Here is a 22117-nt window from a genome sequence, read left to right on the forward strand (position 1 = left end):
CGCACGTTCGCATCAGCCAAAAGGGGTCGCAGTCGCAGTATGTATAGTTGTCCTGGTGGTGATGATGGACATGGACTCGATATCGCAGTTTCAATACATGTTCCTTACTTCAGATCGGAGGCACAAAGCCTTGAAAGACACACAAGAAGGTTTGCTTGTCATGATGAGCTGCTGTATAGCATGAGGCCACCTGCCGTGTATAACCGCTACTTCGACAACAGCCGACGGCTCTTCTGCCGATGGACGCTCGAGCGCATCTCTCTCACGCGCCTTGCATTGCACGACGTTTCAACCTGTTAGAAACATACAATTAGCCCTCCAGAAGAAGACAGTGCAGGTGTCGTTGCACAGCGGTCTACGAACACTAGGGTCCACTCTACCTCTCACGACAGTCTCGAACTTGAAAAGAGGTGGTTGCTTGCATAGCAGCAGTATCATTACTCGAAAGCTATGATAGATCACCGTGGCGCAGCGACTGCTCAGGAAGTGGAAGCATGTGAAGCGCACCAACAACAAGATGCCTCGGGAGAATTCTGGCTCTCTGCACTCAGGCAGATAGTACTATAATCGACAGCATGTTGTCCAGTCAAGCGGAGCATTGACGAACATTTTGAGTCTTCAACCGTGCCACTGCAATCATGCTACCTGCTCTCTGTAACTTCCCAGTGTACGAGCTAAAGAGCAGTAGCCGACATGTATCTTCGGCAGCCCGGCGTCGTCCTCGTGGATATCTTGTGGCAGCCAGTGGGCCACGTTTGTTCGCCATCGTAATCTGCCCCCGATAGAGCAATTCGCAGGATACGCCTCCGGGGTATCGACAGACTTCATTGACCGATAAATCAAGTGGTCTGGTTCCCTGCCAGCTTGTGGCCTCGGGCTTCCGTGAACAAATCCACCACACTGGCCGCTGGAGCAAAGGATCGAGCCAATGGTGGTTCCTTCATGTACGGCCAGCGGTACATTCGGTACTACAGTCTGGGTGTTACGATTCTAGTTGCCACTCCGCGGGTTGTCCCACCATTGCGACTCCGGTCCACAGTGAAGTTTCGATACAGTTCGTCATCCTGGCCTCGAGATCCTGCTATGACAGCGGCTTGGTGCCGACGGAATGGAAGCATGAGAATCTTGGTCGCTGTAGACCGTCGTGTCTCTACTGGCGCCAGGAGAGTAGGCAGGTTATCAATTGTGTTGCTAATCACGACCGGACCGGCGTTACAAAACTCGTGCTTGCCGTCAGAAATGACTGCACAGTGCATGTATCTTTCGGAAGTGTCGTCTCTTTGAGGTCCTCGAAGCATACTTACGGATTCCGGCGCCTCTGCGAAGCCTGATGATCTTTATCGCCTGATGATCTTTATGCACCTACCTGCTTGCGAATCATCGATGCCTTCATGTATGGCAGTCAGCACAGCCACAATGGGATGAAGTGTAAGCAAACATGTACCAACGAAAGGGCAGCTGACGAGTCTTTGTAGACGTGTCATACGGAGACCGGTATAGTTGGTCTTTCCACGCGTCAGGGCAGGCACAAACATGGTTGCCGTCAGGATGTGCAGTCTCCGCGTCGTCTTATGTATTCTCTTCAACGTTGTTGGCGCCTTGTTTGATCATGTAGTTCGAATCATTCGGCCCGGTACCCGGTGACAGGAGAAGATGATATGGTAAGGTTGAGCATCTTGGCAACAACTATGTCCGTACCCACGAAGCATGTGACCAATGAATCTCCGGCAGAAGTGAACTTGTATAGCAAGGTCCGGAAGCATGTTGAAGCTCTTATCACTTGGCTAGCAGCAGGCAAGAAGCAATTCGAAGGACAGAGTCAAGCAAGATCGTCCGTACCAGCACAGAGGTACAAGGTGTCGTCAGCGAAGAGATCCGGTCCAAGCTGCAGAGCTGATCCTGTGTACGTAAGACCCCTTACATGAGCTTCGATAAGGCCCCGAACATGCACACAACAAAGCATGATGCATCTTCGGAATGCAAAGAGACTTCCGGATGATCGACGTTGCCGCGCCTCTGTGTGAAGTACGACCCCCAATGCGTGACCAGCCAAGGCAGCCAAGCAGTTGCAAGAAGCAGTACTAAAACGCATCAGTAAAGTCTGAAGTCGTCAGCGAGGCGTGGATGGAGTGTGGGCGTGGAATATGGCACGCTCGTGCAACACTGATGTTCCTCTGCGATCCGCAGCTTGAGCCAAGCAGTCCAAGGCTTGGCCTAGACGATGCCAATCAAATTTGTGTGCATCTTGGTGGCTGTCACGCAGTGGTAGCCTGGTAGGCCTATCTCATCGTACAGGCCGGAGGCCGGTTGAATGGTGCTCTGCGGTGGTAGGGTCAGTGGTATATGTGTCTCAGGACCTCCTTGTGTAAGTTTCTCGTCCATCGCTGCAGGTCCCTCCAGCAGGACAGTAGCATGCCAATCTGGCCATCGCCATAGCTTCGGCACAGCACACACTCACCATGACGGCTCCGGCTGCTGCTGGCCTCTTCGTCGTCCGCCAGTGGGACAATGCTGGGCGGCTGAAGCTGGAGATGGTCATCGATGCGGATGCGGAGACTAATGATGACGAGGCAGGATCCGCCGACAACAACAGGAGGGCAAGTGTTGCTTCGCCGCGCTTTCTCGCCGGTGACCTCGACACGCTGTACAAGCGACACGACTCTGGCTTCGACGACTATTACCATCATCACAGCAGCACATCTGAGAAGGATCTTATCGCGGCGCTGAACGCCAAGCAAACGCGCTCTCCCGGCAAATCGAGGCATCTGATGAAGCGGCGTGCTGCTGCCACCTCCGCCGGCGCTTCTTCTTCCACACAATCGAGCTCAGCGCAGTCCAGCATGAGCCTCGAACATCCGCATCACATCCACCCCGTCCACAACACCTACCGCCTACCGCTCACCATGCCGGACACTCCCCCGGAACGTGAAAAGAAGCCCGGCTTCTTCAAGCGACTGGGCCACTCGCGGCGCAAAAGTCAGATGCCACCGCCGTCGCAGTCGCAAACTCCCTCACCTGAGCAGTCACGACCGGGCACCGCTGACGACCGGTTTACCACCGCTCCCAGCACAGCAAAACCCGCCGCACCTCTCAACGTGCCGAGATCTGTACTGCGATCACCGTCATCTACAAATGGACATGGCCGCCAGCAGAGCGTCGAAGATGCACCTGCCTTACAGCTGAATGGCCACCACGATCAATTCGCAGATGCAGATGCAGAAGCAACGTTTTATCCACATGGCTTGACCCCGCTCGGCTCTCCAAAAAGCACGAAAGGACGTGTGAAATGGGACCCCGAAAATTCCGGCGACAATCTCCCAACCAGGCCGCGCCGAGCCAGCTCAGCCGCGACTCACGGCCGAAGATCTTCAATTTACTCGAAAGCAGCAGATGGCGAGCACCATGGCGGTGTCAATTCTGGAGCTGGTTCCAAAGCACGAAGGTTGTCCATTCATTTGCCCGAGGAGTTCATCGTCGACGAATGCCCATTGGAAGAATTTTTCACATTCATCGATCGCAAACTACAGAAGGACATTGGCGAAGGCGGTGCAGCGACTGTGAAGCTTATGGAAAGCAAGAATGCAGGTGTTTGCACGAGTAAGAAGAAGCACGTCTTTGCGGTCAAGCAATTCCGTCCATGGGAACCCGAGGAGGAAGACGAGCATGACTACGAGCAGAAGATAAAGTCTGAGTTCGCCATCTCAAAGGCCTGTCAACATCCAAATATCGTGGAAACTTACCGACTGTGCCAATCGAAAGACGGCCAGTGGCATCATGTGATGCAGTATTGCGAACTGGGCGATTTGAATGATCTCATCAACAAGGAGTTCTTCAACCAAGAGGACAAGGACTGCATGTTCAAGCAGCTTGTGAGAGGAGTGGCTTATCTTCACGAACGAGGCATTGCGCATCGCGACCTCAAGTCAGAAAACTTGCTGGTCACAGGGGACGGATGCTTGAAGATTGCAGACTTTGGCACAGGAGAAGTCTTCAACGGCGATCATCCTGGGGTGCGAAATTGTCGACGACAGAGCATCATCAGCCCTGATGCGCCAGTGCGGAAGAGTCCGCCAGGCTGGGTTGGCAGCAAGCCTTATATGGCTCCGGAAATTATACAACGGAAAGGAGAGTACGACGCAAGGGCTGCGGATGTTTGGTCTGTTGGAATTTGCTATATCACGTTGTGCTTCGGTGGCACCCCATGGGAGTCGGCTGATCCATCGTGCAAAAACTTCAGCATCTACATGAGTACCTGGGACAGCTGGCTGGACAAGTACCCGGACGGTGAGATCTGCAAAGGCCGTGAACTCCCAGCCTTCGTCTACACGAGGCAATTCATGCAATTGGGCGATGTAGGCACCAAGACCATGGTCTTCGGCATGCTACACCCAGAGCCCGATAAGCGCTGGGGCATCCAGGACATACTCGAGTGGAAGACAGTCACCGAGTTTGCCTGCTGTCAACAGACAGGCTACAGCGACGACATCAAGAAGCGCCAAAAGAAGGCGCTACATAACCACAAACCACCGACTGGAAAGGTCAAGAGTCCCGGAAAGACCCCAACCAGAGCGAAGACGGGTCTCCTGAAACCCAGTCACAAGTGAGCGCTGCACAAACATTTTCTGTTTGTCCTTTGTACATATCGTTGCATTTTCTTGACGGGCGTTCAGCGTCACAAGCCGCCACCATATTGGAAATGGTTGTCCACTTGCACGGCAGAAATGATACCCAAATACATGCCACGCACCATCACTCACAATCCCACTCCCGCACGCACAAAGCTTCTATGATTCGCTCCAGCTAAAACCAATGTTCTCACAGACCAGCCCGCTTCATCACCAACATTTCGAAATGCGTACTTAAACGCTGTCGATCGATCCCGAACCTCGCAACACATAGCCACAACGGCCATCACAATCCCACGCCGACACGTCCTACCAAAGCTCCCAGACGGCATCAGGCAACACCTTTCGCATGATATGCCAATGCCGAACCGCACTCTCAACCTGCTGCTTGGCATGCTTGCCCACATCGCCAAGCTCCAAGACTGCACCATCGGGGATCAGCGCTTGCGCTTTCTTCGGTGCGTTGTACAACGCGTCACCGTGTTTCAGCGGCGGCACTTGCGTCAGATGTCCTTGACCGGTGTGCGTCGCAGACACTGCAGGGAACGGGATTTCATGTTCGGGTTTCGGCATCATGTAGTGCTGTCTACTCTTGCTGCCCAAGAAGTCGGCAGCTGTGGGTCTGCGGAATGCGATGGGACCGGGACTGTTACGGCAGAAGACGACCATGTTCAGGAAGTCTGAGTTGCCGTGTTGCTCTTTCGATTCAGGAAGCCCGTCGCGGTAGATCTTGCATTGGTGCGAGAATGTTTTGGAAATGGTGTGGAGTACGAGGCGTGTCAGAGGGACTGACAGGTCGCCTGCGTAGTTTAGGGCTATCACACCGTTGTGCGTGAGGAGGCTGCGGAGATTTGTGAGGAACTGTGTTGTGAAGAGGATCAGTGGCTCGGCGCCGCCGGTGAAGACATCGTGGATGATGTAGTTGTAATTCTTCCCTTCTTCCTGCGCTACCGCATTCTCCACCCATGAGACGGCATCCTGAATGACTGAGATGTGATTTGTAGGTAGACCGAAATACTTTGTGGCAAAGTCGTGCACAACAGGGTCCAGCTCGATGGTAGTGGTGTTGATTCCATGTGAGACAAATGCCTTGGGTGCTGTCCCAATTCCTAGTCCTATGATGAGGGCGTGCGCTTCTGTGTCTGGGATCACTGAGTTGACTTGTAACAGTCGGACGGCTTCGAGCATCTCGAACACGGCATAGATCGGTTCATTGACTTTCCATCCTTCTTTCTTCTTGCGCTGTTCTGTCAGAAGCCATTCGCCGCCAAGGAGGGAATGGTCGCAGCGCATTACTCGGTATTGTTGCTCCGAGCTGTCGAGGATTGAGATATAGCCGGTGTTGGACCATTGTCGATCCACCAGTGTCCAGTTGTGCGGTTGCAGCGCGAGGTCAACTGAAGCGCGAGTGTAGTGTGGGTTGAGTAGTACTGTGAGGCCCAACGCTGGTGCACCCAAAAGCACCAGCCGAGAAGGATGTAATACAGCATAAGCAAACGCTAGCGCAAGCTGCAGGTCAACAGGTGTCAAGACCAATCCTGGTATTTGCCATATGTGCTCTGATGCTAGCCGCGAGAACATCTGCTCGAGCAAGTACAGCGGGAAGGCCAGTACGCCGGCTATTACCACCAGCGCGGCTGCACGAGGCATGTATTTGTGAGGCTTGAATTCCTCACACATCTCTGCGATGGCATATGCTGATGGTATCAGGAGCAGATGGCAACTTAGGGAGCCAGTCAAAACAGGGCCTCCAACAGGCCCTAGCTGGCCGCTGAGTGGTAGAATCCAGCTTTGTATGACTGGAATCCATGCAGCCAATGCTGCCAAATAAGGCAATTGACGTTCCGCAATTCGCACATTTATGATCTTAACCATGAAGCCAAAAGCGTAGGACAGCAGCATCATGGTCTTGTGGTTTACCGATGATGGTATGGCGCCATATACGGGTGCCAAAGTAAGCTGCGATATTGGCGAGATGGCTGCTGTGGCAAGCAGTAGGACTGTAAGGCGTAGCAGACGTATTGTCGTTGACCATGGTGCAGGCTGTGGGGTCTCAAGAGTCTTGCCATTCTGATGCTTTGGCGCCATGTTGGTTACTCTATCGGCTTTGTTGACAGGCAATGCGTGATCTTCAGGCGGCCAGGTCCATATATGGCGAGAGAATGGTGCTTCCCGGCCTCGAATTGCAGGTCGTGGCGTCGAGTCTGTTGATGAGCATCGATGAAGATGGAGGAACACGAAGGAAGTGGACGCGTTCTATACTCGAAACAATGGTCTCAAGCAGTCAAGCACCGACAGCGCCTACCTCGATGTCCATCGCGTGCAGCCCTGGCAGGACTACGAACTTCAGTGCCAACATGTGACTGTGAGACTAGATGCGACGCATAGATTTGATGATAACAACATTGAACAAGATGTCTCCAGTCGTGGATCGAACACCGGTCGTGACTTCTCTCCGGTTGGGGGGCGGTTCCTGCTGCCCCGTGTCGAGGCTTATCGATTGTTGCTATCCGACTTCCGCAGTAAACAGACTCTTGGAGCTCGAGCACATGCACCGACCAGGATGCTCGTGAGACGACAGGCTCGGTTTGGAGGCAGATACGACTACAGAATCACCGGGTTGTCATAATGCCTCGCCAGCAAGTATACGGAAAACGCTCTCGAGCAATATACGATGCCCTCCCAGCACCGCTTTCGAGCCCGGAACAACAACTGCCAAAGCCAGTCAGGACCAAGAAGTCGAGTGCAGCACCGAAAGAGGTAGAGCGAAAGCAAGAAGCGAACGTTGCAGTAAGGAGGTCACCGCGGAAAGCACTTGGCGAGAAGAGTCATAATGCAGTAGTACTGCCGGTCGAGGCAGTGCGATATGCGAAAGGGACGAATCAGCCTCGAGTAAAGCGGAAAGGACACATCGTGTGGGACAGTGAGGATGAGGAAGAAGAAATTAAGCCGGTACAGGAGCGAGACCAGGTGGAAGAGGAAGATCTTCTGAGTGGTATAAAGTCGTTGAAGTTGGACACCGCGACCGCAGCCCTGGAATTCGATGCCCTCGAGCAAGCTACGAAATGCATGGGAGGTCTCTCGTTACATCCGCACAATTCAGAACCCTCGACGATCGAGTTGGAGCAGTCTACCCCGTTAGAGCCGTCAGCAGATTCTCTCAATGAGTACGAAGAGCATTGCGGCACACTGCTGGACCTTTCATCACATCCCTTGACCTGCTTCGAGACGTGGTCGGAACAGCTCTCGGAACACTTCGCCGTGACCAAGATAGCTGAGGCATCGTTTGGCGAGGTATATCGACTGAGCCTTCACGAAGATATGTCGGCTTTCGCCAGCACAGACGAATCAGTCTTTAAGGTCATCCCTCTCAAGGCACCAGAAAGCACTCTCCCGGTGGACAAACGGAAAAGGAAGGCTGCAATGACCAAGCAAGACAACATGACCGCACCGGGCGACGTTGCTACAGAAGTCAAAGTCCTTCAGCGAATGAGCGCAATACCAGGCTTCACCAACTTTCGAGACGTGCGAATACTACAAGGACGACCGCCGGCAGCCTTTGCTCAAGCCTTCAAGAATTGGAACACAGCCCAAAGAAGAAAGAAGAAGGATCTCAGTCATTTTCCGGACCCCTCAAAGAAGACCAGCTACACCGACGATCAGCTCTGGGCCGTGATAGAGATGCAAGACGCCGGCACAGACCTCGAACGCCTCGTAGAAGAAGGCCTGACCACCTCAATCTTGAGCATTTGGGATATCTTCTGGCAAGTCGTCCTCACGCTCGCAAAAGGCGAAGAAGGCGCCGAATTCGAACATCGCGACTTGCATCTCGGCAACATCTGCGTTCGCTCCTCAACCCCATCCTCGACCGAGGAGATAGACCCAACCCGGCACCTCAACTTCACCTCGCACGAAACAACAATTATAGACTACACCATCTCCCGATGCCTCATGTCTCCACCCACCAACGAAATCGCCTACCAAGACCTCACCCGCGACCCCGCCATCTTCGAGGGCGATAGTACAGATGAATATCAATACGATATATACCGCTACATGCGCGGCGCGCTCTACTTCGACGAAGCACTCGCAGACTGCCACAAGCTCCAGACCGAGATGGACGCCAGTGGAAGGACTTGGGAACAGTATCATCCTCAGACGAATCTTGTGTGGTTACATCTGATTCTGTATAAATTGCTCGAACAGATCGAAAGGCCTAGTCAACAGAAAGCGCCGAGCAAGAAGAGGAAAGAGGAGTACGCGGTCTGGAAGAGAGGGAAGGAGCTGGAGAAGGTTTTACTGAAGGTACAGGATTTCTTGGATCCTGCCTCGATCATTGCCAATGGGATCTGTTCCGCTGGAGACCTTGTGGTTCTTGCGTTGCAGGAGGAGTGGCTTGGTGTCGAGGATGTGGTAGGACATCATTGCGGCGGGGACGAGTCTGCTCTCATATCGCAATTGGACGGGTTGGAGTTGTGATGCTTTCATTGTTACCGGGTTACGTTTCCGTACAATTGAGCGTTCTCGTTCTGCATAGCGTGGCAGTCGGGCTTCCATTTATACTCTCGGGTAACCTATTGAGTTTCTGATTTGGCTCTTGTGCATATTATACCACGAGCTTCATTTCACAGGCCAGAGCGTTGCTCGCCTTCTTCTCAGATATCCATGTCAATGTCTCCGCCGTTTGTGTCATTGGCAGCAGGTGCTCCATTGTCTGCAGCAGCGTCGGTCTTGCTGCCGCTCCAGTAGTCCGCCATCTCAGCGTCCAGCTCTTCTGCAGTCTTCTTCGGCCTGCCTCCAACGACAGGACGACCCTCCTCATCTGTGCGTCCGCCACGTCCTCCTCTGCCACCACCACCGCGTTCTCTCCTCTCTCCTGGCCGTCGTCCGCCTTCACGAGGTGTACCGCGACGTCTGATCGGTGACCGCGATCCGCGTCCTGGAACGTAGCGGTCCACGTCTGGCGGCGCGAGTCGGTCCTTCTGTGGACTGTCGCTTCTGTATCTCCTCCTGCCACCCCCATCTCGGCTATTCTGCCTGCCACCGCTGCGACCTCCCTCGATTCTGTCGAACAGACTGCGTGGAGGCTTCTCCATACGATCGGCAAGCGACGCTGCGGGCGCTCGAGGACCTGGACCGCTGGGCATGAGCTGAAGGCGGATGGGCTGGCCGTTGGCCATTTGACCATCAAAGTCGTCGACAGCTGCGCGAGCATCTCGTGGGTCTTCGTAGATGACGTAGGCTGTGCCTAGAGAACGGTCTGCGCGGTCGTAGAGAAGGCGTACGGATGTTGTCGGGCCAATGCGTTCGAAGAGATCCTGTTGAACATCAGTATGCTGGGCGGCATCCGGGGTGAGAAGCACGTACTCGAAGGTCTTCTTCTGTCAGCTCGTAGTGCAGATTGTCGACACGAATCTTGGTGCCGCCTCTGACGCTTTGTTAGCGAGTATCGGCATTGCTTAGCAGAGGTGATGATGTACGGTGCTCCCCCATGTCGTGGTGGGCGGTCATCGTATGGTGCTGGCGCCCTTCTGTCTCGGCGATCATAGCGATCATCCTCGTAGCGGTCGTGTGTCCAATCTCTGCTGCCGCATCAGCCGTGCTCTTGTATCCACAGATGGTACGCCTCGACGTACTCGTCAAGATTCGCTGGCTCATCACGTCGAGTCTGTGTGGCAGATATGCCGTGGTCAGCTTGGTCCAGTCTGTATGGCTGCTACTCGTGGTGCAGGCCACCGAAGATGGTCGCGTCCGTAGAACAATCCATGAGGACATTGTAGGTATGCGTCGTCAGGATCGTATGGTCTCACGGTATTAGGATAGAAGGGAGGAAGTCGGCACCTGCAGCGGATGTCAGCTGGATATTGGCATGGGCTGTGATATGATCAGGCGCACCTTTCGCACTCCGTCTCTGGGATAGTCCTCCCTACGTGGTGCCCTCATGGGTGGAGGTCCTCGTCGATCTCCTCCTCGGCCGCCGCCTCTGCCACCGCGCTGTGGACAAATGTTAGCAGAGCTCATGTGAAGCAGGCTTCGATATATCATGACTGGAGGACTTACTCCGCGCGGGGCTGGCCTCTCGCCGATGATCTCGTCCAGACTACGGTCCATGATCGATTGCGAGTATTGGCGTCAAGATGTTGAGCGAGCGCGGAGTTGCAAGACGATGCTGTTACGCGGTGAAGTTGGACGAGATGGCTGGGAAGCCGCCAAGAACGAGCTCGACTTCGACTTCCTCGAGCCGCGAGCGCCTTCACGTCTTCGTTCTCGCTTGCCTGACAACGAACGTGCTTAAAACTGGGACATACCTTCCACACTACCTGCAACCCGTAATCATGAGGCTATGGACGAAGGACATCATGACGCGAACGACGACGGTTCTCAGCGCACTCTGCCGCCATGACCTACTTTTGAAGACTTCTACTGCACGTTGGTAGTATCTTGGGCCTGGTACGACGGCTGCATCGAGACGTAATGCTTGACCCTCGAAATACGCGACGAGTACGATCTTAGACGATGGTCCGCCTGGAATTCAAGGCTCATGAAGCTATTCCTTGGGCACGCAGGTTCAGTCTGTTACCTGAGGCGTGGTTCATGCTGGTAGAGCCTCCATTTTGGCCTTGTGACCTCGAGCCGACGCATACACGTGTTCTGTACAGCTACGGAGCCAGCTCTTTCTTCCCTTTGGTTCCGCTCGGTGAAGAACAATGGCATTATGCGCGATCTAAGTCGTGGACAGCAAGAGCTTGGCAACCCAGCGCCATGTCACAACGATGTGGTAAGCTGTATGGCTCCATACAACAGCCTTCGACATCCTCAAAGTATGATCGCGGCAGTGCACTGTTATCTACCTTGTCGCACTCTTCTGACTTTCTTCTCCAGACACTCAACATCAATCTTTTCACCCAACGCTCTTACAACTGGACTGCTCCTCACACACCATTTGCCCAACACGACTCCTTATCAGCACGCTCTCTGGTACCAGATAAGGTGAGTCGAACCTCTCTCATGAGTCAGTATGCTGTTGGAATCATTCAGTACGGAGCTGGTGTTGCCAGCAGCAATATGGTTGCGTTGCGCAGCAAGCGCACACTACATGCTAGATGAAGAGCCCAGCTTCACGCTCTGTCACGACTCAAGCAGTGTTGTAAATGACGTTGGCGCTGCCCACTGTGATATGTCGACATTGCTTTCGCATCATCATACTTGCACTATATGATGGCTGACACTAACAGCGTCTTCAGGATACTACACCATGCCTTCCGAGAAAAAGGTGGCCCTGGCCACAGTCTCGGAGCGACAGGCCTCCAACTCCAACTCCAACTCGAATGCGACCTCTATGTCCGCTGGGGCTGTTCCTCCAGAAAATACACCAGCCGTAACTTCAAAGATCAATACATCAGCTAGATCTGGGAACGACAACTACCTCCGAGAAAGCGATGCCTACGAGCACACGGGCTTCGCCTTCCCAGAATGGAAGAAGTGGATGATCCTCTCCGTGATATTCGTTGTCCAGATCAGCATGAACTTCAACGCCGCAATCTATGCCAACTCCGTCGCCGGCATGTCCAAAGAGTTCGGCATCGGCAAGCAGGAGGCTCGTATCGGGCAGTTCGTCTTCTTGCTCTTCTACGCCTTCGGCTGCGAGGCATGGGCGCCTTTCTCAGAGGAGTTTGGCCGATTCTGGATAATGCAGGCATCGCTATTCCTGGTCAATGTCTGGCAGATCCCGTGCGCGCTGGCTCCAAATTTCACGACAGTCATCATCGCTCGTGGTCTTGGCGGCTTGAGCTCGGCTGGTGGCTCTGTTACACTCGGCATCGTAGCAGACATGTTCAAGCCTGCCGACCAACAATTCGCACTGGCTTACATTGTCCTTTCCTCGGTCGGTGGCAGTGTTGTCGCACCTATCGCCGGCGGCTTCATTGAAGAATACCTTCCCTGGCAATGGTGCTTCTGGATCTCCCTTGCCTTCGGCGCCGTCACCCAAATGCTCCACTTCTGGCTCGTCCCCGAGACTCGCACTGACACTATGCTCGACAAGCACGCGAAATATCTCCGCTCCACTGGCGAACAGATCTGGGGCCCCGTTGAAGTCCGTGGTACACTCCGTCAACGTCTCTCCTGGAAGCACATCGCCACACTCATGTGGCGCCCCTACAAGATGCTCTGCACCGAATGGATCGTCGGCTTCCTCTCTCTCCTCTCCGGCTTCAGCGACGCCTTCATCTTCACAGGCCTTACCTCCTTCGGCATGGTCCTCGACAAATGGGGTTTCACCACAATCACCAAGGGTCTTTCCTTCTTCGCCCTCCTGATCGCCTATGTTATCGCCTGGGCAACCCATCTCCCTACCTACTACGCTGACCGTCGCGCTATGAATGGTAACCCCAACGCTATTCGTCCCGAAGCCAGAATCCGCCGCTTGCTCTGGAGTGTCTGGCTCCTGCCAATCGGCCTCATCTGCTACGGCGCTCTAAGCATTGGCCCAGACTACGGCGTGTCCTGGATCGGCATCGCCATCTTCACCGCGTTCATCGGCTTCGTCAACTTCGACATCTACATGGACACAATCGACTACATGGTCGCCGCCTACGGCCCCTACGCCGCCTCCGCAACAGGCGGTAACGGTTTCTGCCGTGACGCTCTCGCAGGCTTCGCCGCGCTGTACTCCGAACCTCTCTACCAAGCCTTCGGCGGCAAAGAAGCCAAGCTCGGATACTTCTGGCCCACCCTCATCCTCGCCATTATTGCGCTATTCTTGTGCATTCCTGTCGTGGTGTTCTATACCAAGGGAGAATGGTTCAGGAACAGATCTCCATTCGCTCAGCAGCTTGCTGAGGAGCAAGCGGAGCACTCTACATCTGAGATGGCGCAAGCCGGTGCCGGTGTTGACGAGGAGAAGAGCCGCCACAGATCGAGTAAGACGAGTGGGAGTGTAGATCGGATCTCAAACGTGAACACGGAGAGCCCGGCGAAGGCTATGGGTGAGCCTCAGGATACGATTCAGAGGCAGGAGTTTGAAAACGTCCCTATTTAGATGATGGCGTGGCTAACACAAAGCATGCTTTTTCGGCACTTGTGCACATGTCTCAGATTATCCGCTCATAACCAAGTCTCTTTAAATAAGGCGTTATGGGTCAACGGTGACGATGACAAGAAGTTCACGAACGGCACTCGTAGGCGGCAATGTAGTGCAAGTAGTTCAGCAATATTCAGTATTAGCTAGTCGACTCTTCGGCCCCAGATCTTTCCCTCCAGTACACAGCAACACCGTGACATCGTCGCGCCAAGCAAGTAGCTACCACGCCTTCGGCATACACTTCAACCGTACCAACGCGACGCCCAGTCATCATGCCATACTTATCAACGACCCACCGGAGCCGGGGATGATCCGTACGCCTTCAGCGAGGACTTCGAAAGCACGCTCTTCAAGCGTTTGAACAATGGCGTGCCAGTCGCAGCGCGCTGAGCTGGAGTCGAGAATATGTCCGGCTCGTCGCTCGCACGCTTGCGTGGGCTGGGAGTAACATTCGGCGACTTTGAAGCTCGCGAATCGCATTCCGAGACCACAGTTGATGCGTCTTGTCCTCTGTCGCTCGAAGAGGACATGGCTGGCGGAGACATGCTCGCAGGCCTCACTCTGTGGAACCGCTTGGCAACCGCGAAGGGCGTGAGCATGTTAGCATCCTTGGCATACTACAGGGGTCAACCATGCTTTTTGGACGTCGGCGGTTATCACTTACATATTTCTCAACCACAACCAACGGGTCAAAGAGTTGCTCAATCATAGCCCGATGACTTGCCGCTCCAATCGCTGGGCGGAAACGAGATTGTCTGGTCTTTGCGAAGCCTGGATCTTGCGAATTCGGCTCAGCCTCAATGAAATCTGCCTCGAGAAGCTCGCTTTGCAGTCGTGCTGCATCGTCTTTTGGAATATCTTCGACACATGTCAGCAAATTTTAAATAACGAATCATGGTGAACTACTTACTCAAAGACTCGGCCATGTCCGTCGTCTCCCAAGGACCAGTTCGCAGACCAAAGAGCACGATTCGTCGCTTGACTGCAAGGTCTCGGAGCTCGTCGAGCATGGCTGCGTCGTTGCTGCCAAAGAGGCACTGGTAACAGGCGTGAATGGCGGGTCTGCGTGGGTCGTCGCTAGCACCAGAGAATCCATAGCAGTAGAAATGCTGCCTGGTGTCGCAGAAGGTGCAGTGGAGCTAAGCAAACGTGAGCATCCAGTATCACTTGACAAATACTCCACGCACATACCATGTCACGATCCCTGCCGTCTTGTTGGCACTGGCATAACACGACATCCTCTGGCTGGTTTCGTTTCTGCTTAGGTGCAACAAGTCGGGTGGCGGTCCTGTACAGCTTCGCCTTCTCGGATTTGAGTCCCGCAGCGACCCCGGGCAGCAGTGTCAATTTGCCATCAGATGGCAACTTTGCGGCAGGGGTCGTGAGCGATCTGGTGCCAGCCCGCGGCGCCCGAGGTGGTGCTTGGGTTTGCGTATCTCCTTGTGTCATGCGTTCCGGCTGCAGCATATCATCGAACGCACTCTTCATCCGAGGAACATTGCTGGACTGTGTGTCCAGGCTTTCATGAAAAGTGCCTCTTGGACCTCGAGGCTCAGGATGCTGTTGGACGTCAGTCAAGCAGTGCCACATGCATGAAGCAGAATGCAGTACGAGGCGGACACACCATGGATTGAGCATTCGATCGTACCCTACTTTGACCGGCGATGTGCTGGGATGGCTGTACTGAGTCGTTGCTCTGTTTTGCCAGAGCTGGCTCGGGATCGAAGAGGTCCTCTGCCACCACAGTCGAGGGAGTGTCGGTCTTCGAGCTTCCGACGTCATCTTCGTTACTCTTACCGGCTGCTTCTTCATGGACGCCAACGTTCTCAGGCTGGGATGGTGGCTGAAGGTAGGTGATCGTCAATCCGGCGCTACACTATAGTCAGTACGATGCGTGGTGCCAGAGCAAAGTCCAACAACCCATGATAACGAGACATAAAGTCGGTGACTGCCTTGGTCTGCTTCGTCCAGCCAGCGGCACTCGCGAATGATGGGTCACTGGTTGTGTCTGGCACGAAACCTGGTGGATTGTAGTCCTCTCCGTCGTATACCAGTTTCATGCTTAAGAAACGAATGTCTAGGATCAATGTTAGCGCTGTTTGAGCATGCTCAAGGAGGTCGGTTTACCTGGAAGATCTGGTAGTTTACCGCAGCGAGTGCTGATCTCACGCAGGAAAGTCTGCAAGCCAGCCATAGTCGCCTCGACCGTTCGTACACTGTCCTGACGGGTGGCTATCTGCACACCGGCAAGCAGCTTCCCATGTTCACCGTCAGAGTCGTACTGGATGGTGAAAACGTACTTCTCGAGCAACTCCTTCCGATCTGGTTGGGCGTGCACATACACGCAAACAGCGTGCAGGCGGTTGTCTTTGAGTGCGGTGAACGCTCCGATCTCCTGTTTGTGATGAGTGGATATCGCTTGGTATCGTGTGCAGGAACTCACAAGCCAATCCAAAAATGTGTCGACACGCACGCTCTCGCCACGCCGCATGGCCTTGAGGTTCGTGAAGTCCTGGGTCGACTTTTTCTGGTTGAGCTTGCCGGCGGCGAAGTCGGTATACACCAAGCGATCGCTGTTTCCGATCACTGCGTCTTGCAACGCTCTCTCTGGTAACAGCCCCCTGCCTTGGTCAGCTGCATTCTCCGTGTGAGGGCAGCAGCTACTTACCTGAGAAAGCACGTGTTGCTGAGCTGAAAGCAGAGTCAGTCTCAGCTCACTCTCGAAAGCCTGATCAAATGACTTACCGTGCCATGGACTAGAGTCTGCACGATCTCAAGACTCTGCTGTTGGGTGACTTCTGTCTTGGGTGTGGTCGTGGTTTGTGGCTTCTGCTTCTGCTTCTGTCTGGTGACGGCCATGGTGGCGGGTGCAACGAGGTGAAGCAGCTGAATTGGGTTGATCATGCGAAAGAAACAAAGTGAAGTGGCATTGAGCGGGAAAGAGGAGGTACAGTAAACGATTAGGGAAGCCGCGCGAGCAGGCAACCGCGCTCGGGCCTTGATGCTTCAAACGTATGTGGAAGGCAGGACCTGAGCGAGAACAGCAGGCGTGTGAAGCTCAAAGTGAGGACACCCTATCATGTACAATGGTGTATGCTACCTACAATGGCTGCAAAAACGCGTTCTGTTCGCGATGATTGCATGCGCTTGCCTCCTGTACGCTTCTTCAGTCTCGCGTGTCACGCAAAGCCAGCTTCCTCTGGCCCAGTAGCCCTTCAGACTCCGTTTCTTGTGCGTTCTGGATAGCCTGAGCCGACAGCTCATGCTGTGTTGTCATCACACAATGATGTCCAGATGGGCCTTTCAAAGTGCTCCGCCGAGCCAGGCTTCCTTCGTCTTCGAGAGCGCTTCAAAACGATTGGACGCCCGCTCCATCAACATACGGCCGCACCGCTATCCTCAGGGCATTCATGCTCTGGGAGCCCATCGACCTTCCATTCTTTCCTTTCCACCCATCTGTCCCCTGCTCTTCAGATGGACTCACTCGGCAGTCCAGAGGCTTCATGTCTGTCTCGCTATCACGTCGTCGTCGAATCTATCCTCGAGCATGTCAGGACAACCATTGTCGGGCAAGCCGTCGTCGACACGCGTACCCGAAGAACGATGGCTGCACGAAGTGGAAGGAGCAAGGGGAACGATGGCACGCGCTAGCGGGAAGTCTGGGCGCGATCCATGCCTGACCCGGAACCTCACCTCCAGCGGCTCTGCTTTCGCTGCTCTGCAACCATCATGTGCTTGCGGAACATCGCCGGGATAACGACACGATGGAGATGATAGCGATGTTATCCTTCGATAAGGCACTGACCTTAACGACCCCGAGCCACGACATGACCGCACGTCTTGCAAGTGAACACAGTCAGATTAATGACAGTCGGCGACTGCAACGAACGTCGCGATGCATCATGCGTTGTCGCTAGTGCCTGGGCAATGAGATACAGACCACAATGGCTGGAGCAATATAGTTGGTGGAGCAATGGGATACACGACTGATGGCAAGTCGGGATGCAGTGAGCCTCGTAAAAGACCACAAGACCATGATCTTTTCATGTACACAGTCGGAAACGAGACTTCTTCAACCCAATCACCAGGTCTCCATTTGCGTTGCTGTGTGCTGAAGGTGTCCAGATCCGTACACAGGGCGTATCCGAATGGCAAGACATCAGTTGCGCAGTGCAGGGAGCGCTGAGGCCCTCGAGAGTACACGATGAGGCATGTTGCAGGTAGCCTCTTGCAGCTTGAGTCTATCAACTGCCAGATTCTAGCTGCGTCACTTGTCCCTGGTAAGCTGCGCCGCTATACACTTGAGCGACAAGACTGTCGGGGCAGTGAAGTCCAGGGGGCCAGGCGGTATGCGGCACGACCTGGCAGCATCGGGATACCAGACACTTCGAGCTCCGTGCCATGAGAGAGTCAGTCCTTCATACTTTGACATAAACCTCGACGAAAGGAAGTGAATCAAGACTTCAATCCACATGCGCTTGTGCACGTGCACATTGCGGCCCGCTTGACTTGTCAACGGTCACAGCTCTTCGAATATCTTCAGCTTCTCGTTGAGCTCGACCTTCTCTTTCTCAAGACAGCTTCTGCCATTGTTCTCTGCCTGCTGACCACTTTCACCGCCTGTCAACCACGAGTTGGCAACACAGCTGACATTGTCTAGTAAGTTGGAGAGCACAAAGCCAGACTGCTTGACAACAACTCTTTGGCGCACACGGCAGCGCGCTGTCTCCAGCAGACTCGAAACATTCGCTGTCAGACCAGCGAGCACAGACCAGGGCACTTCTCGCCCTCACTTCACCGAAGCACCAAAACAAACAAGCGAACTTCACCTTCACTTGCTTCAAATTGCACAGGTGAGCACGAGAAGCACTTTACAAGCTACACTTCTTATGTGGACGGCGTACTGACTGATAGCTCAAAGCCCTGTTCATCACCCCTCCGCTTGCAGGCCTCCTCCGTCTGCACGCCACCCCTCATCATGGCCGAAGAGACCAGCACAGGCGCCGCAACGCCAACTTCCGCAAGCTTCGACGCAGGTGCACAAGACCTTGTGCCATCACACGGCCCACAAAGTGCCGGCACTCACGGTCAAGTCAAGAGAAAGCTCCAGCTTTCAGGCAGCTTCAATACCATCTCAGGTGCGAGCTCGTCCGGTCGCATGAGGCCACCGATGCCACTATATTCATCGGACACCTGGTCGCCCACATCCGCCGCACCACTGCGCAGCGCTGGAATCCCTCCAAAGTCCAGCTGGGACAGCTTTGATCGGCGCAGTTCTGTCGCTCCGCCATTGCCATCTCCGTCGCACTCTTTCACCACAGGTGATCCCGGCAACATGAGCTTGCCTGCGCGTGCTGCGGGGGCCATCAACGGTAATGTGAACTTCACACGCAACGGAAATGGACGCGTGGCTGGCGCGCAAGTGTCTCCTGGTCCGGCCAGCTTCCAGCATACCAGAACGCTCGAGTACCACAACTCACCCACCGCCACAAGCTTTTCGGGCTTCTCGAACAATGTCGCGCAGACCGATCCGCTACCGCAGCGTCAGTTCACATACACGGGTCACAAGACTGGCGATTCTTCCAGTGGTGGCAGTTTCTCCAGCCGCAACTTCGGTATGCTAGACACACCGCGATCAAGCACATCCACGTTCGCGTCACAGATTGGCCACGAGCAGCAAAGCTCTGATGACCAGCAGTCCGTTGCTAGCGGCTCGGTCGCCCTCAGTGACCACTACACCATGACAAACCCTGACCAAGCCGGTTCCAAGTGTGACGTCTGGGCGGAAAAAGCCTTCGCCAGAAGCCTGAGACGTGGGCTGAAGGACCCGCACGCAGACTGGGAGGAGGCATACCCCGGCGCTCTCGCGGTGCTCTCTGCGCTCAACCCCGAGCACTATCAGATGCCATACGGCGTAAGTGATCTCCCTGCAGCTGTGGTACCATGCGCTGACATTCTGATAGACTCGTGCTGTCAACATCAAATCAGAGTATCCGAAGAACGTCCTCACCTCCATCCGTGTTGGCAAGTATTCCGTGATGCGCAAGGTGGCCGATCGCATCATGCAAGTGTGGGAGGCTCGTGAGGATCCGGCCGAGAAGGTCATCTTCTTGTTCTCGATCAATGGCAGCAAGCGCTTTGCTGGTCTTGCTGAGATGTGCGGACCATACAATCCGGAGGATAGCATTGCCGACTGGATCGACGCGTCAGATGCGACAGCTCCTTCTGTTGGGTACGTTTAACACCCCATCACTGCAAGACGCACACTGACCTCGCTACAGCTCGTTCCCCGTCACTTGGGTCTATGTCAAAGACATTCCCTACCATCAATTCAGCCACATCCGTCAGCCACACAATGATCACCCCGTCGGAAACATGTGGAATGGTATGAACTTTCCAAGTGACATCGGTCGTATGGTGATCGAGAAGTTTGTCACCACGCCAGCAACCTCCAGCATCCTCGGATATCCAAGAAACTACAAAGAGAATGAGGCTCTACTGGCCTCCGGCGGCCTAGACGGCGCCAACGACCGTCGCCAGGCCCAGCGTCGTGGCACTTTCAGCAGTCGCGGCGAGCGTGGAGGCGGACGTGGTGGCCGTGGAGGCCTACGTATCAACTCGCAGAACTGGAGATCGCATCATGACCCGAATCAGCGCTACGACTCCTCTGAGGAGGATCATACCCCTTTGGCTGCGCGTCCACCCAGGATGCCGAAGGTGCAGGTGGATGGTCATGCTCCGAATCTGAGCACCGCCGGAGGTGGCAATGCTGTAACGTATCAGCCTGGTATGCTCATGACTGTCGCCGTCAACGATCGAGGCCGGCTGGTCTTGGTGCCGGCTCCACAAAGCAGTGCCAGTTCTACCGCCTCCAGCGTCGGAAGCCGCAGTAATCACGGCTCTCGCAGCTCAAATGCTATGGCAATGCCCGGTGTGTCATCTCATGCTGGTGGCTTGCATGGCGCACGCTCTCTGAACAGTCTGCATCAACATGCATCATCCATGTCGGCTGTCCGGCCTCCATCGGCAGCGAACGCTTCATTGCTGCACCCAGCCGTGTCCATGGGCAACATTGGATCGCAGTATGGCATGAACAATCAGATCAGCAGTTTCGACAGTGGATACGGTACAACTTTACAGCCGGGTGACGAGACACCAACCCATCGACCACCACCACATGCTGCTCGCGGTGCGCTCAGCGTCGAGCCCAAGCTGATGACAATGGAGAATGTGGAGGATGTGGACCTGTTGCTCGCCAAGTTCCACACCATTGTCGCCGAGCAGTATGCGCTTCAGCATCAGCTGAAACTGCCAACTCAGAGCGACATGGCTATTCGCTTGCTGAATGCGAAGAGCGCTCGAGCCATGGCTGAGAAGAACGAAGTTGGCAGCAAGTTGGGCCTGCTTGGCGTCAAGCAGATCGCCAGCTATCTGCCTGTCCGCCGTGACAGTGTCATTGTGGCCAATCAGCAGCAGCTCGCGATTACGAGCGGTAATGGCGATATCTCGCCAGGCCGTGTTCAAGGCACCTCGATGATCACTCCCTCCGGAGGCAACGACAACACACCACAAGCGAAAGAGAACACGGTCTTCGACAAAGCTCCCGGTGGCAGCGGCCGCGCCAAGAGCCACACCTACAACCAATCATGGGACCTGCAGATGAAGAAGAGCATCACCGACTTGATCAAGTCGCCGAAGAAGAGTCCCGTCCCCGCTTCCTCCGGCCAGCCAAAGTCCCCGTTCTTCCCTCAGACCAACGACTCTGCTGATGGCCGCGTCTCGGCCAGTTTCCCAACACCAAGCCGGTCTGGCCCAGGAAGCACTCCGACCGATGCCATGAAGAACTTCAGCTTCGGGCCAGGTAGAACTCCGACAGACACCAGCAAGAGCTTCAGCTTCGGACCACCTGCCGAGCAGTCTTTCAACCAGAGTGGAGGTAGTGGAAAGCAGAACTTCAGCTTCTACGGCTCAGGAGGCGGCGCGAACCTCAACTGACGGCACGTCGCTCCTTGTCAGTCAAACTTCGAAGAGACGGACGAAATGTCGATTGTCGACTGTCAACTTCACAGTCTGTACTTGTGCTTGCACCTTTGTTGACGCAGCAGTCATGCTACACTCGCTGTGCTGAACTTTTGTATGAGAACGAAAGTGGAAGATGCAAGTGATTGTACATGCAAGGCATGTTTGTGTGGGAAGGAACTTGTTGGATGCCAAGATGTCGTCCTGGCTAGTGAGAGTAGTCTAGATAGCTAATAGCATCAACACCTTGTCCGTGCAAATGTCAATTCTCCTGCGCTTCGTAACATAACACACACAGTGTGGCACCACTATTTTGATAGCTTGAGAAAGAGATGGAATGTTTGCAGGAATCCGGAGTCTATATTGCAGATGCGAGGAGCAAGTGGCAGAA

The 22117-nt window shown here is 54.5% G+C and overlaps 7 protein-coding genes across 7 annotated transcripts; 4 read left to right on the forward strand and 3 right to left on the reverse strand.

The window, feature by feature from the left end:
• Window positions 1-2459: 2459 nt before the first annotated feature.
• Window positions 2460-4604, forward strand: CLAFUR5_06276 (Serine/threonine-protein kinase HAL4/SAT4; the record flags this gene model as incomplete). Its single annotated transcript, XM_047905424.1, has 1 exon — window positions 2460-4604. One exon carries the CDS (start codon window positions 2460-2462, stop codon window positions 4602-4604), a length of 2145 nt encoding a protein of 714 aa, XP_047761848.1.
• A 330-nt stretch (window positions 4605-4934) lies between these two features.
• Window positions 4935-6713, reverse strand: CLAFUR5_06277 (uncharacterized protein; the record flags this gene model as incomplete). Its single annotated transcript, XM_047905425.1, has 1 exon — window positions 4935-6713. One exon carries the CDS (start codon window positions 6711-6713, stop codon window positions 4935-4937), a length of 1779 nt encoding a protein of 592 aa, XP_047761847.1.
• A 540-nt stretch (window positions 6714-7253) lies between these two features.
• CLAFUR5_06278 (Serine/threonine-protein kinase haspin) lies at window positions 7254-9104 on the forward strand (the record flags this gene model as incomplete). Its single annotated transcript, XM_047905426.1, has 1 exon — window positions 7254-9104. The coding sequence occupies one exon, from the start codon at window positions 7254-7256 to the stop codon at window positions 9102-9104; it is 1851 nt and encodes a 616-aa protein (XP_047761846.1).
• A 176-nt stretch (window positions 9105-9280) lies between these two features.
• Window positions 9281-10400, reverse strand: CLAFUR5_06279 (uncharacterized protein; the record flags this gene model as incomplete). Its single annotated transcript, XM_047905427.1, has 4 exons — window positions 9281-9943; window positions 9993-10051; window positions 10106-10207; window positions 10262-10400. The coding sequence occupies 4 exons, from the start codon at window positions 10398-10400 to the stop codon at window positions 9281-9283; spliced, it is 963 nt and encodes a 320-aa protein (XP_047761845.1).
• A 987-nt stretch (window positions 10401-11387) lies between these two features.
• Window positions 11388-13665, forward strand: CLAFUR5_06280 (uncharacterized protein; the record flags this gene model as incomplete). The annotated part of the gene is made up of 2 exons (XM_047905428.1): window positions 11388-11403; window positions 11870-13665. 2 exons carry the CDS (start codon window positions 11388-11390, stop codon window positions 13663-13665), a joined length of 1812 nt encoding a protein of 603 aa, XP_047762514.1.
• Window positions 13666-13991: 326 nt separating this feature from the next.
• On the reverse strand, window positions 13992-16566 carry CLAFUR5_06281 (uncharacterized protein; the record flags this gene model as incomplete). Its single annotated transcript, XM_047905429.1, is given in 9 exon segments — window positions 13992-14324; window positions 14372-14544; window positions 14618-14846; window positions 14899-15267; window positions 15356-15583; window positions 15597-15784; window positions 15835-16328; window positions 16376-16398; window positions 16453-16566. The coding sequence occupies 9 exon segments, from the start codon at window positions 16564-16566 to the stop codon at window positions 13992-13994; spliced, it is 2151 nt and encodes a 716-aa protein (XP_047762473.1).
• Window positions 16567-18108: 1542 nt separating this feature from the next.
• Window positions 18109-21702, forward strand: CLAFUR5_06282 (uncharacterized protein; the record flags this gene model as incomplete). The annotated part of the gene is made up of 5 exons (XM_047905430.1): window positions 18109-18116; window positions 18368-18560; window positions 18629-19621; window positions 19671-19939; window positions 19989-21702. The coding sequence occupies 5 exons, from the start codon at window positions 18109-18111 to the stop codon at window positions 21700-21702; spliced, it is 3177 nt and encodes a 1058-aa protein (XP_047762512.1).
• Between the last annotated feature and the right edge of the window lie 415 nt (window positions 21703-22117).

The sequence above is a fragment of the Fulvia fulva genome, chromosome 5, assembly GCF_020509005.1.
Source record: "Fulvia fulva chromosome 5, complete sequence".
NCBI classification, from domain to species: domain Eukaryota; kingdom Fungi; phylum Ascomycota; class Dothideomycetes; order Mycosphaerellales; family Mycosphaerellaceae; genus Fulvia; species Fulvia fulva.